Source organism: Rhinopithecus bieti, unplaced genomic scaffold, assembly GCF_001698545.2.
Source record: "Rhinopithecus bieti isolate Rb0 unplaced genomic scaffold, ASM169854v2 scaffold_28066, whole genome shotgun sequence".
Classification (NCBI taxonomy): domain Eukaryota; kingdom Metazoa; phylum Chordata; class Mammalia; order Primates; family Cercopithecidae; genus Rhinopithecus; species Rhinopithecus bieti.
In genome coordinates this window covers 790,318-805,743 of record NW_016813021.1, presented here as the reverse complement: position 1 = coordinate 805,743, position 15,426 = coordinate 790,318, and the positions used below count along the sequence as shown (strand labels likewise).

The window sequence follows — 15,426 nt, the reverse complement described above, 5'->3', positions numbered from 1 at the left end:
GTCCGGAGGCCCTGGTGGCCCTGGGATGGGGAACCACGATGTCTTCCGTGGAGGTTTCGGCAGTGGCATCCGGGGCGGGGTCGCGGCCGTGGAGGGGGTCGGGGCCGAGGCCGCGGAGCTCGCGGAGGCAAGGCCGAGGATAAGGAGTGGATGCCCGTCACCAAGCTGGGCCGCTTGGTCAAGGACATGAAGATCAAGTCCCTGGAGGAGATCTACCTCTTCTCTCTGCCCATTAAGGAATCTGAGATCATTGACTTTTTCTTGGGGGCCTCTCTCAAAGATGAGGTTTTGAAGATTATGCCGGTGCAGAAGCAGACCCGTGCTGGTCAGCGCACCAGGTTCAAGGCGTTTGTTGCTATCGGGGACTACAATGGCCACGTCGGCCTCGGTGTTAAGTGCTCCAAGGAGGTGGCCACCGCCATCCGTGGGGCCATCATCCTGGCCAAACTCTCCATTGTCCCGGTGCGCAGAGGCTACTGGGGGAACAAGATCAGCAAGCCCCACACCGTCCCTTGCAAGGTGACAGGCCGCTGCGGCTCTGTGCTGGTGCGCCTCATCCCTGCACCCAGGGGCACTGGCATCGTCTCAGCGCCTGTGCCCAAGAAGCTGCTCATGATGGCTGGTATTGATGACTGCTACACCTCAGCCCGGGGCTGCACTGCCACTCTGGGCAACTTCGCCAAGGCCACCTTTGATGCCATCTCTAAGACCTACAGCTACCTGACCGCTCCCCTCTGGAAGGAGACTGTGTTTACCAAGTCTCCCTATCAGGAATTCACTGACCACCTTGTCAAGACCCACACCAGAGTCTCCGTGCAGCAGACCCAGGCTCCAGCTGTGGCTACAACATAGGCTTTTTATACAAGAAAAATAAAGTGAATTAAGCCTGTTACTAAAAAAATAATAATAATAATAATAATAATAAAATAAAAGCTTATGTCTTGCTGGCAGGGAAATCACAGCACTTTTGTATGCAGAATTAACTCACCTTCTAGAAACACCAAGTCTGAGGAATAGGTCAACCATCCGTTTATCCTTGCAGTTTATCAGGGATCTTGAGCAATGTCTATCAGGGCTAGGTGACTTTTTTAGGAAAAGATACAGAGATCAGTAGTAGCTAAGAAAGTAAGAGGAAAAGGAGTGAATGGTTGGATAGAGTACCATCCCTGGTGACCAAAAAAAATGATCCCTCACAGGAGCCCCACCCACCCTTGTGCACTTGGTGAAGCAGCGAGCCGGGCAGCTAGTGAGGGTCTTCTGTCTTCAAGGTGATCTTGATGACCTTTGTAACTTTGACACTGGTGTGCAGTTAGCCCCACCTTGCTGACCTTCTTCGTCCTCAGTAGGATAATCATCATCTTTAATCCCTCTCTAAGTCTGATTTCAGTCTATTAAGTTGTTTATGTGACCATAAGTCGAAGACCACATTTAAAAAATGTTTGATGATGTGCCATCCAGGTCACAGTTGGTGTCTGCGCATTCCCTGTATGCTGCTATCATAGTGTTGGATTCAGTTCACGTTTCATGGTGCCTGTTGTGTTATATCATTTACGAGCAAGCATTTCAAGGATGAATGAAAGTATGTGACCTTCCTCCTTCCAACTAGATAAGTAGACTAAATTTTTTTGTTTTTGTTTTTGAGACAGAGTCTCACTCTGTGCCCAGGCTGGAGTGCAGTGGCATGATCTCAATTCACTGCAACCTCCACTTCCTGGGTTCAAGTGATTCTCATGCCTCAGCCTATCAAGTAGCTGGAATTACAGGTGTGCGCCACCATGCCTGGCTAATTTTTATGTTTTTACTAGAGGCAGGGATTCACCATGTTGGCCAGGCTGGTCTCGAGCTCCTGACCTCAGGTGATCCACCTGCCTCAAGGCCTCCCAAAGTGCTGAGATTACAGGCATGAGCCACCATGCCCAGCTAAAATATTTTTATTCAGTAGAACTTGTAGAATTCAAGATGATACATTTTATATTCATCCTCGGACTACATGCATGAGTTGAATGGAAGTCAGTTTTCCCCCTTTTAAGTAATCAGCTTCTATTATTTCTTTGCCTGCTAAAATCATCCTAATAATATACAAGGGAGGAAAATGTAGTCACATTATCCACAAAAAGAAGAATATACCTGTACCATGTCACTTTATTATTTTGGTAAACTACATGACGTTTCCCTCATGATTTCTGCAGTTAAGCATAACAGTGTATAGGGATCTGTTTTTCTTTAGAAGCACTTTGAGTGCTTCTAAAGCCCCAGCTTTCCTAAACAATGAGATCCTCTCGCAAATATATGGCTCTAGCTTTCTGGCTATGTCTGCTTTTCTTCCTAGTTTAAATCCCATTTAATACAAAGCCAAGCTAAGCCCCTAGAGAATTCTATCAAAGCAAAAGGGAAGGCTTGGAAAGTCCCAGAAATTATAAATTGGATGAGTACCCAATTGTCAGTTTTCACTTACAACTGTTGTTAAGATCACAACTGGAATATTAGATATTTAATGTAGATGTTGATCACTGTCTCTTTGAATTGTTGTCCTGTTTACAGATAAATAGTCCCACAGAGCAAAGAATGAAATGAAATGTATCAAATGGTATATATTACATTTACTATAATACGGAGGTCCTGTATATCACTGGGATCTGAGAAATGTAGAATTGGAACAAATGTAAGACAGGCACAAACAAACTGTTTCCCATGCTTTTTCCTCCTTGTCTTTACTTTTTTCCCCATATCATGGATTATTGTTTTCTGTGTTTAACAAAAAGTAAGTTGTTTGTGTAGCAAGGATTTTTATATTCAATATGGAGAATTACATGTTAATATGTAGAAAAAATCAGGCTGAGGCCGGGTGTGGTGGCTCACACCTATAATCCTAGCACTTTGGGAGACTGAGGCAGGTAGGTCACCTGAAGTCAGGGGTTTGAGACCAGCCTGGCCAACATGGTGAAACCCCATCTCTACTAAAAATACAAAAATTAGCAGGGCATGGGGGCATGCACCTGTAATCCCGGCTATTCGGGAGGTTGACGCAGGAGAATTGCTTGAACCCAGGAGGTGGAGGTTGCAGTGAGCTGAGATCGCATCATTGCACTCCAGCCTGGGCAACAGAGCAAAGACTCCATCTCAAAAAAAAAAAAGAAAAAGGAAAAGAAAAAATCAGGCTGGGCGTGGTGGCTCATGCCTGTAATCCCAGCTACTTGGGAGGCAGAAGCAGGGCAATCACTTGAACCCTGGAGGCAGAAGTTGCAGTGAGCCAAGATTGCACCACTCTGGATGACAGAGTGAGACTGCCTCAAAAAAAAAAAAAAAAAAAAAAAGTGTACAAAAAACATCAACTTTTCTCTCTCTGGAATATAAACTCTATGTCATTTAGCTGTTGTTAATTCTTGAACCTCTACTTATATAATTTATGACTATAAAAATGATCTTTGACTTTCATAATCTAGTTACTGCCCAAACTTTACTGTGTCTTAATGCACTGCTTTATTTTTTGCTTTTTGTCAACTTCTGAAGTTTGAATATCTTCGAGTGGCGTACTCACTAAGCTTTAGCTGGATATCTGGTCATGATTTCCTATGTTTTTCACAGGTGGAAAGGTAACAAACTGCTCAGAGAAGGGCAATGTGTTCTTTAAAGAAAGTTAGCCTGGGTGCAGTGGCTCACGCCTGTAATGCCAGCACTTTGGGAGACTGAGGTGGGCAGATCACGAGGTCAGGAGTTTAAGACCAGCCTGGCCAGCATGGTGAAACCCCATCTCTACTAAAATACAAAAAATTAGCTGGACATGGTGGTGCAAGCCTGTAGTCTCAGCTAGTTGGGAGGCTGAGGCAGGAGAATTGCTTGAACTCAGCAGGTGGAGCTTGCAGTGAGCCGAGATCGCACCATTGCACTTCAGCCTGGGCAACAGAGTGAGACTCTGTCTCAAAAAANATGTTTTTCACAGGTGGAAAGGTAACAAACTGCTCAGAGAAGGGCAATGTGTTCTTTAAAGAAAGTTAGCCTGGGTGCAGTGGCTCACGCCTGTAATGCCAGCACTTTGGGAGACTGAGGTGGGCAGATCACGAGGTCAGGAGTTTAAGACCAGCCTGGCCAGCATGGTGAAACCCCATCTCTACTAAAAATACAAAAAATTAGCTGGACATGGTGGTGCAAGCCTGTAGTCTCAGCTAGTTGGGAGGCTGAGGCAGGAGAATTGCTTGAACTCAGCAGGTGGAGCTTGCAGTGAGCCGAGATCGCACCATTGCACTTCAGCCTGGGCAACAGAGTGAGACTCTGTCTCAAAAAAAAAAAAAAAAAAAAAAAAAAGAATGAAAAAAGAAAGTTAGAAGAATTAGAATTTCAGAATAAGTGGTAAATTTAAAAAAAGAAAAAAAATAAAAGCAGAAAAGATAGAGGAAATGAGTTCTCCATGGGAACTTAAATGAGCAAAGTGTGAAGTCAGTCTTTAGAAGTCTAAAATGAAGAATGCTTACAACACTATATGTCAGATGCCATGCCATGTCTCTTACATAAATTATCTCATTTTTCCTTCGCACAGAATATATGCAAAAAATTGAGTAAGTTGCCCAAATACTCAGATAGTAAATGTGGCACAGCTAGGACTGAAACTGAAGACATCTGGCTCTAAAACTTGTGCTTTTCGTTGTGTGGTAAATTTTCTAAAAGTAGACCAGGCACGGTGGCTCATGCCTGTAATCCCAGCACTTTGGGAGGCTGAGGCAAGTGGATCACTTGAGGTCAGGAGTTCGAGACCAGCCTGGCCAATGTGGTGAAACCCTGTCTCCACTAAAAATACAAAAATTAGCCAGGCATGGTGGCAGGTGCCTATAATCCCAGCTACTCGGGGGACTGAGGCAGGAGAGTTGCTTGAACCCAGGAGGTGGAGGTTGCAGTGGGCCAAGATCACGCCGCTGCACTCCAGCCTGGATGACAGAGCGAGGCTCCTCAGTCTCAAAAAAAAAAAAAAAAAAAAAAAAAAAAAAAAAAAAAAAAATTTTAAAAATTTTTTAAAAAAAAAAAGAAAGAGAAAGAAATTTCTAAAAGTTATTCAGCATAAAAATTATCAATAAAGTTCCAACTTAATTGCTTTGTTCTTGTGTGAAATGATGTCTCTTTTAGCAGGCTTTGGCATTGGTGAGCATAAAGAGATGAGCAGATGAAGGTGTCATATTTCAATCACAATGTTAAGATCAGTAGCTGGGATGGAGTATGATACTTAGTAGGTGCTCAGTTTGTCAAATAAATGAATGGATGTCATGTGTGATTTATTGATGCCATAATATGGCTGTCTACCTGCACTCCTTCAGCTTTTGAAGTTGTGATTATATATATTAAACCTAAAACTTTACTCACACAAAAAGCAAATGTATGAAACTCAATGTTTTTTTTTTTTTTTTTTTGAGACAGAGTCTCACTCTGTCGCCCAGGCTGGAGTGCAGTGGCCGGATCTCAGCTCACTGCAAGCTCCGCCTCCCGGGTTTATGCCATTCTCCTGCCTCAGCCTCCCGAGTAGCTGGCACTACAGGTGCCCGCCACCTCGCCTGGCTAGTTTTTTGTATTTTTTTTTAGTAGAGACGGGGTTTCACCTTGTTAGCCAGGATGGTCTCGATCTCCTGACCTCGTGATCCGCCCGTCTCAGCCTCCCAAAGTGCTGGGATTACAGGCTTGAGCCACCGCGCCTGGCCGAAACTCAATGTTTATATCATTAAACTGTTTATATCATTAAACTTTTAATGAGAGACAGAAAAAAGGCAAAATATTAATAACTTATTGGCAATGATGCAAGTGATACATACAATTGTCACTTTTGTAAGCTGAGAGGAGAACTCGACTCCATCTGTGTCAGTCACATATCTAGGTGAATAAACACATGACAACCTTCATTTCAGGGAGGGTGGCTGCTCCTGAGACACCCAGATCCAAATCCATCCTTGAAAATCGAGGTGGGGCATTAAATATTATGTCCCATAAAATTGAATTCTACTAGGCCAAATGGCAGCATATCGTCAACAGATGATGATAACAGTAAAAAAAACCACAGTGGTTGTAAAATAATAAAGGTATAATTTATTGAGTGCTTACAATATATTTGGCATTATGCTGAACACTTATAGTTGACTATCTCATCTGACCCTCACGTTACCTGATTTCATTATGTTTGAGGTCACCTATTCTATTGGGGAAAGAATGTGATGAGGAAGGACTATTTAAAGTTAACTTTTGTATTTGATCTTAGATAGAATGTTTGCCCGGTTGGTTATAGGTGGTATAGAGGTGGGGAGATATAAGATGGAGACTGGGTGTAAATTAAACACTGGGTCAATAATTAAAACTGGAGGAGAGACATAATTAGGTCAGCAGTCAAAGTTCTATTTCATTTAAAAACACTTTTAAAGTACTTTGAAGTCTGTTATACTTTTTTTTTTTTTTGGATTTAGAATGCTTTCCTGGATTTACTTATACAGAGGCAATATTTTATGTAATTCACTGTGCCAAGAGAAAACAGTAGGTCTTAATAAATGTCTACAGAGCTATATATTTGCAGGTCATAATTTTAAGAAACTTGCCAAAGTCAACTTGAGGATTTTTTAAAAATCTCAACAAACTCAGAAGGTTGCCAGAAATGAATAACTTACCTACAAAATTTTATTACAGCATTACTGAGTATAGTGATGTAGTAAATTTATGTAAAAATTTGACTATCTTCAAGAGGGCCACATTGGTAGCTATCATATCAAAGTGTGATTGGCTTATTTTTTGGTCCAGGTTGCATTAGGTGAGCCTCTCCTGAATCCAAGGATGGTTTGTTTATTTATGATTTTATTTTATTTTATATTTTATTTTTTGAGACAGAGTCTCACTATGTTTCCCAAGCTGGCCTTGAATGCCTGGCCTCAAGTGATCCTCCCATTTCAACCTCCCAAAGTGCAGGGATTACATGCACGAGCATTCTTTGATGACTGATTGGTTGATTGAGACAGGATTTCACTCTGTTGCCCAGGCTGGAGTGTAGTGGTGTGATCACAGCTAACTGCAGCCTCAACCTCCTGGGATCAAGCAATTCTCCTACCTCAGCCTCCTGAGTAGCTGAGACTATAGGCATGCACCACCATGCCTGGCTAATATTTTAATTTCATTTTATTTTTAGAGACAGAATGTGTTGCCCAGGCTAATCTTGAACTCCTGGCCTCATGCTGTCCTCCCACCTTGGCCTCCCAATGTGCTGGCATTACAGGTGTGAGCCACCACACCTGTCCAGATTATTTATTAAGAACATGTAGAAATATCACTGAATTAACTATATTTGTCTTTGAGGCCAACATATTTCATTTGGCCAAAGTGAGTATCACCATTTACAAATTGTGGAAAGCCGTATGAATTATTAGATTAAATGCTGGCACTGGTGCTGTCTTAGTAGGGACCCATGTTGTAACACTTGATATTTATGTGAACAGAAGAATTGTTCATTAACATATGTGGATAATAAATATAGTTACAATCCTAGATTGCATTTGTTGATATTGACCTAGAGAGGATGTGATACTGTTTGTGAAATAGCAAAAGAGACTGTTGAACCAGTTGGCATGATTGATAATGGTGTTAATATGATTCTTAATGGGTTTTTATTATCTAGATTCTTTTCCTAGTGGTTTATAATATTTTGAATTTTACAATCCAAAAAAAAGTTGCCAGGATTGAATTTTTTGTTTAACTTCTGTTTTTACCATTTTTTCCTAAAACATTGGGAAAGAAAAGTACCTGGTATATAGTTAACCTAACTCAATACATGGTAGTTGAATAAATAGATGGATGATCAAACAACAACAAAAAAAGTGGAGTCTTGCTCTGTCACCCAGGCTGGAGTGCAATGAAGTGATCTTGGCTCACTGCAATCTCCGACTCCCAGGCTCAAGTGATCCTTCCATCTCAGCCTCTTGAGTAGCTGGGACTAAAGGCACGCTCCATGCCTGGCTAATTTTTGTATTTTTAGCAGAGGCTGGGTTTCAACTTCTTGGCCAGGCTAGTCTTGAACTCCTGACTTCAAGTGATTTGCCCGCCTCGGCCTCCCAAAGTGCTGGAATTACAGGCATGAGCCACCGCACCTGGCCTCATTGTGGGGTTTTAATGTGTATTTCCATATTGACTAATGAGATTGACCCTGTTTTCATGTGCTGATTAGATATTTGTGTGTCTTCTGTTTTTGTGTTGTCTATTCAAGTTTTTTGCTTTTGGCGGAAAGTTGCATGAGACGTCTGCATGATGGTGACCAGTTTGCAGAGTTCCTGATGACTCTGCAGATGAATAGAAATGACCCAGGAACATGGCTTTTGGGGCCTGATGTACCACCTGCACTGTAGCTCCAAGAATCGTGAACTCAAAGTGTAAAATTGAGGCGATAAATAAATCTCAATGGATTTCTAAGATATAAATCGTATAGAATTGAGTGTACCTTCAGACTGATAGTCATATATGAGCAGTTTTGTGGGACATGGTTTTGATTTTTTTTTTTTTTTTTTTTTTTTGAGAAGGAGTCTCACTCTGTCACCCAGGCTGGAGTGCAGTGGCCAGATCTCAGCTCACTGCAAACTCCGCCTCCCGGGTTTACGCCATTCTCCTGCCTCAGCCTCCCGAGTAGCTGGGACTACAGGCGCCCGCCACCTCGCCCGGCTAGTTTTTTGTATTTTTTTAGTAGAGATGGGGTTTCACCGTGTTAGCCAGGATGGTCTCAATCTCCTGACCTCGTGATCCGCCCGCCTCGGCCTCCCAAAGTGCTGGGATTACAGGCTTGAGCCACCGCGCCTGGCCGGTTTTGATTTTTATAATGATCTAGGGAAGGAATAGTTTCTCATGGAAGCAGTAAGAGCAGTGGTTTGGAACTTGGACTCTAGAATCAGATACTGTGTTATATTTCTACCTCTGCCATTTACTGTGTCTTTTTGGGGTAACTTCCTAAACCTTTGGACTTCAGTTTCCTCATCAAAAATAGGAAAAAAAAAATAAGAAATAAAATAAGCTGGGCGCAGTGGCTCACGCCTGTAATCCCAGAGCTTTGGGAGGTTGACGTGGGCGGATCACCTGAGGTCAGGAGTTCGAAACCAGCCTGATCAACATGGAGAAACCCCGTCTCTACTAAAAATACAAAATTAGCCAGGTCTGGTGGTACATGCCTGTAATCCCAGCAACTTGGGAGCCTGAGGCAGGAGAATTGCTTGAACCCGAGAGGTGGAGGTTGTGGAGAGCTGAGATTGTGCCATTGCACTCCAGCCTGGATAACAAGAGTGAAACTGTCTCAAAAAAAAAAAAAAAAAGGAAATAAAATAATGGTACCTATATCCCAAGCTGTTGTGATAATTAAAGGAATTAGAACATATAAGACACTTACTTAAGGTCATGCTGGGTTTATAGGACGTGCTATATGAGGGCTAGCTCTTGTTATTACTAATTTCAAGTTGATACACTGGCATGATTATATCACTGTAAAGTGTGGATTTGGGCTGGGCACAGTGGTGTGTGTCTGTAGTCCTAGTTACTCGGGAATTTGAGGCAGGAGGATTGCTTGAGCCCAAGAGTTTGAGGCTGCAGTGAGCTATGATCGTGCCACTGCACTCCAGCCTGGACAACAGAGTGAGTCTCTATCTCTAAATAAATTAGTAAATAAATAAAGTATAGATTTCCTTAGGGACTAAGTAGGCTTTATTATTGGATAACCATTTATTTATGTATTAAACATCAAACATAAATGGCAACAGACAGTATGATTCTACTTACATACTGTTCTCAAAGTGATAACATTATAGAGATGGAGAGCAAAGGTGGCTGCCAGGCATCAGGAACTCAGTGAAGGAGTCCATAGAGGGGAAACACAGGGAGAGAGCTCCTTTGTCATGGTGTCCTGGTGATTACAAAAATCTCTACATGTGATAAAACTGCATTGAACTATATGTGCTCATGCACACACATGCACACTCACACACACAAATGAGTGCATGTAAAAGCTGGTGACATCTGAATAAGGGCTGTAGACTGTACCGATGTCAACATTCTGGTTTGATATTGTACTATAGTTATTTATGTAAGGGGTTACCATTGGGGAAATCTGGGTGAAGGGTACCCAGGAACTCTCTGTACTCTGTCGAATTTTTTAAACAGCTTTATTAAGATATAGTTCACATACCAAGCAATTCATTAAAGTGTACAATTGAGTGGTTCTTAGCATATTTACAGAGTTTTGCAATCATCACAACAGGCAATTTTAGAACATTTTCATCACCTCAAAAAGAAGTTGCATGCTGCAGCTAATACCCCTCCCAACCCAACCCCAAGGCCCCCCTCCAGCCCCTGGCAACCACCAGTATACTTCTGTCTCCAGAAATGTCCCTGTTTTGGACATTCCATATGAATGGAATCATACAGTGTGTGGTCTCTGTATTTTCTTTGCAACTCCCTGTAAGTCTATAATTATTTCAAAATAAGAAGTTATTTTGTTTTTTCTGAGACAGAGTCCTGCCCTGTTGCCCAGGCTGGAGTGCAATGGTACAATCTTGGCTCACTGCAATGTCTGCCTTCTGGGTTCAAGTGATTCTTATGCCTCAGTCTCCTGAGTAGCTGGCATTTACAGGTGCATGCCGCCACACCCGGCTAATTTTTGTATTTTTAGTAGAGATGGTGATTCACCATGTTGGGCAGGCTGGTGTCAAACTCCTGACCTCAAGTGATCCACCCATCTTGGCTTCCCAAAGTGCTGCGATTACAAGTGTGAGCCACAGCACCTGGCCTCAAAATAAAAGTTTTTAAAAATGAATTGAGGGGGCAGGTGTGGTGGCTCACGCCTGTAATCCTAGCACTTTGGAAGGCTGAGGCAAGTGGATCACTTGAGGTTAGGAGTTCGAGACCAGCCTGGCCAACATGGTGCAACCCCATCTCTATGAAAAATACAAAAATTAGCCAGATGTGGTGACTAGGGCACCTGTAATCCCAGATACTTGGGAGGCTGAGGCAGGAGAATCGCCTGAACCCAGGAGGCGGAGGTTGCAGTGAGCCGAGATCATGTCATTGCACTCCAGCCTGGGTGACAGAGCAAGACACCACCTCAAAAAAAAAAAAAAAAGAATCGAGTGTTGCTATGGGACAAGGTCTCTGCTGGGCGCTGGGGACACGTGAGTAAGTGAAGCTGTGATCACTGCCCCCAAAGAGCTTAGAGTTTAGAGGGAAAGACAGAGAAGGGGGCAGACAGTGAGGGTGCAGTGTTATCAGTGCTTTGGTGGAGGCAGCACAGGGGCCAGAAGAACACTAGGAAGAACAGAACTCAGATTGAAGGCAAGGTCAAACAAAGTTCCCCAGAAGAATTGGTTAGCAAATTTTTAAAGTGCATGCCATGTGGAAAGAACTTGGGACCATGGATGGATGGACAGCAGCTCATGTGGCATCTGTGGAAGAGAAGTCTTTCTTGAGACTTTTGCCCCTGTTGCCTGTGGTCCTTTGGCTGTAGTGCTCAGTGTCCAGGATGCCAGATAGTCCTAGATGCCAGATAGTCCTCATTGGCTGTTTTTTTTTTTTTTTTTTTCTCCCCAGTGTCCAACAAGCACCCATTTGTGGACAGCAATCTTCTCTACCAGTTTAGAATGAACTTCCGGCGGAGGCGAAGACTGATGGAGCTGCTCAATGAAAAGTCCCCCACCTCCCAGGAAACTCATGACAGTCCCTTCTGCCTGAGGAAGCAGAGCCATGACAATCGGAAATCTACCAGCTTTATGTCAGGTATGCTATCCCAGCGTTTATTGGAGCTCAAGTGTTTGTCTTTTGAGAAATAGTGGAGCCTTGACTCACCTTTGTGAAATTCTGTTCTCTATGAGAGAGTAGACTTTTTACTTATTCATGGCTGGGTGTGGTGACTCATGCCTGTAATCCCAGCACTTTGGGAGGCCAAGGCGGGTGGATCATGAGGCCAGGAGATCGAGATCATCCTGGCTAACAGGGTGAAACCCTGTCTCTACTAAACATACAAGAAATTAGCCGGGCGTGGTGGCAGGTGCCTGTGGTCCCAGCTACTTGGGAGGCTGAGGCAGAAGAATGGCCTGAACCTGGGAGGCGGAGCTTGCAGTGAGCTGAGATCGCGCCACTGCACTCCAGCCTGGGCGAAAGAGTGAGACTCCATCTCAAAAAAAAGAATTTTTAGTTATTCATAACCAAGAAGTATGAAAAAAATTCTGAAACCCTAAGTTTTTCTTGCACAGCCAACTTAGATGCCAGGACTCTGTTTTATAACATTATGTATTTGAGTTATAGAAGCCTCTCATGCTCTCACTCATACCTTATTTATTTTTCATTTCAAACCATTCTTGCCTGGCATGGTGGCGCACACTTATAATCTCAGCTACTTGGGAGGCTGAGGTGGGAGAATCACTCGAGGTCAGGAGTTTGAGACTAGGCTGGGCTATTTAGCAAGACCTCGTCTGTCCAAAAAATTTAAAAATAAATAAATAAATACAAGTGTTTGTTTGGTTTTTTAGATGGAGTCTCACTCTGTTGCCCAGGCTAGAGTGCAGTGGTGTGCTCTTGGCTCACCACAACTTCTGCCTCCCGGGTTCAAGCGATTCTCCTGCCTCAGCCTCCCAAGTAGCTGGGACTACAAGCATGCATCACCATGCCTGGCTAATTTTTGTATTTTTAGTAGAGACGGGGTTTCACTATGTTGATCAGGGTAGTCTCGAACTCCTGACCTCATGATCCTCCTACCTTGGCCTCCCGAAGTGCTAGGATTACAGGCATGAGCTACCATGCCCGGCCTTACAAGTAGTCTTTACATATCATTTAATTATTCAGTTTTGTGAATCACAACTTCAAAAAGCTATCCATTTCAAAGATGAATAAGAAGATTATTTCTGTGGGCATTTATACCGGTAACCACAAAAAAATGACTGGTTATCCACCCGTTATCAGTGGGTGACAGAGAACAAACAAGAACAATGCAAAGCTGATACAAGTCTCACAGAGCATAGCAGCCGGGGGTGTTACAGTTAAAGTCCGACAGTCTCAGATGTGCAGTTAGCTGTGATGGAAATGATGGTGATTGGATGTAAGGGTGACCTGGCTGTGACAGCTGTCCCTCCATTGATCGTGAGTGCTGATTCGGCTGATCTGTCTGTCCACAAGGGTGTAAGAGGAAAACAAAAATGATGTGATTGGTGCTCACAAATGAGTGCATCCAGAAAATGTGAACTTGAAGTAAGTGTCCGTCTGTTTAAGAGGGTGAGGTGCTTAAAGGGGTATCTTGAACTGCCCTGAAAACTTGGTGTTACCTCGAGAAACTGGTTGGTTTAAGGTTTGAAACTACTGGGCTTAACCCAGCACAATATGAAAGTGTCATGACTTGGTTATAAACAGGAGATGACAGTGAGAGCACTTACAACTATATGTATTTTATTTATTTATTTATTTTATTTGTTTTATATTATTTTGCGATGGAGTTTCACTCTTGTTGCCCAGGCTGGAGTGCAATGGCGTGATCCTGGCTCACTGCAACCTCCGCCTCTCAGGTTCAAGTGATTCTCCTGCCTCAGCCTCCTGGGTAGCTGGGATTACAGGCATGTGCCACCATGCCCAGCTAATTTTGTATTTTTAGTAGAGTCAGGGTTTCTCCATGTTGGTCATACTGGTCTCGAACTCCCGACCTCAGGTGATCTGCCTGCCTCAGTCTCCCAAAGCTCTGGGATTATAGTTGTGAACCACTGTACCCGGCCACAACTATATGTATTGAGGCCAGGTGTGGTGGCTTACGCCTGTAATCCCAGTACTTTGGGAGGCCAAGGCTGGAGGATCACCTGAGGTCAGGAGTTCGAGACCAGCCTGGGCAACAAAGTGAAACCCTGTCTCTATTAAAAATACAAAAATTAGCTGGGTGTGGTGGTGGGTGCCTGTAATCTTAGGCCTGTAATCCAGGAGGCTGAGGAAGGAGAATCACTTGAACCCGGGAAGCGGAGGTTACAGTGAGCAGCGATCTTGCCACTGCACTGCAGCCTCAGTGACAGAGCGAGACTCTGTCTCAAAACAAAACAACTGTATGTACTGAGACATTTCTGTGCCCCAGGCCCTGAGCCAAGCTTGGTTATATGAATTTTCTCATTTAATTCTTACTGTAACCCTAAGAGAAAGGACTTTTCTTATCCTTATTTTACAGTTGAAGAGATTAAGATACAGAGCAATTAAGTGGCTTACGCAAAGTTAGGAAGTGGTGGGCAGAGCTCAGTCCACCAGCTGTAGCTAACACCAGTTGAGCTCACTGCAGTTTTGTTTACTCCAGTGCTTCTAATATGCCACCACCTCCCCGATCCCCCACACCCAGGTTCCTCAGACGCAGCCATCTGGAGGAGAGAAAGAAGCATGAGCTTCTGTGGGAAAAGAAAGACTGGCTGAGGGTCAAGAGGCTAATCCTGTGCTCCCAGGCCAATCTGATCAGGTCAAGAGGACACACTAGATATATGTCTCCTTAACATTGCAAACTTCTGCAGAGTGATTTTACTTTCTCACAAACAAGGGTTTGCCTGTTTCTTGAGTGGGCCCAATAGACCTGAACAAGTGATAATGATGAGTAGAAGGATATAGTAACCATGGTAACCTGTATTAGTCCATTCTTGAATTGCTATAAAGGAATAACTGAGATTGAGTAATTTATTAGGTCGGTGCAAAGGTCATCGTGGTTTTTGTTGTGAAAAGTAATGGCAAAATTGCAAAAAGTAATGGGGCACAGAAATGTCCTATAATTGTAAATGGTCTCATTGTCACCTCCTATTGTGTCCACCAGCTTTAGCTAACATCAGTTTAATGCACACCAAGCTTCATGCACCCAAGCTTGGCTCGGTGCCTGGGGCACAGAAATTACTATTAATGGCAAAAACCGCGATGACTTTTGCACCAACCTAATATCAAGAAAAGAAGTTTAATTGGCTCACCGTTCTGCAGGCAAAACAGGAAGGATGGTGGCATCTGCTTTTGGGGAGACCTCAAGAAGCTTCCAATCATGGTTGAAGGTGAAGTGGGAGTAGGGGTCTCACATGGCGCAAGTGGGAGTGGCAGGGGTTGGGGGTGGAGGTGCCACATACTTTTAAACAACCAGATCTCACAAGAACTCACTTACTATGGTGAGGACAGTGTAATGGGGATGGAACCATTCGTGAGAATCCACCCCCATGATCCAGTCACCTCCCACCAGGCCCCACTTCCAACATTGTGGATTATCTTTCAACATGAGATTTGGGTGGGGACATATATTCGAACCACATCATGACCATGAACACCAGCATTTATTTTGTGCTTCCCACGTGCCGGGGTCTCCATGATTTCTTTCATTCAGTCATATACCTTCCCCATGTTGAGAGCCAGCCTACTCCATGACAGAGAACCAAATCAGAAAAGTAAAGATACTGCCTTACA

The 15,426-nt window shown here is 43.5% G+C and overlaps 1 protein-coding gene and 1 pseudogene across 2 annotated transcripts in view; both read left to right on the top strand.

Annotated features, from left to right (window-relative positions):
* The window catches only part of DEPTOR (DEP domain containing MTOR interacting protein), a 189,818-nt gene that overhangs the window by 120,490 nt on the left and 53,902 nt on the right, over positions 1–15,426 (top strand). Inside the window, exon 5 of the mRNA XM_017847589.1 lies at positions 11,569–11,754. Within this exon, the coding sequence (XP_017703078.1) occupies positions 11,569–11,754 (186 nt within the window). The remainder of the gene's footprint in view (positions 1–11,568; positions 11,755–15,426) is intronic.
* Positions 11–894, top strand: LOC108512348 (40S ribosomal protein S2 pseudogene; annotated as a pseudogene). Its single transcript, XR_001880571.1, has one exon. The product of XR_001880571.1 is annotated as a 40S ribosomal protein S2 pseudogene (transcript).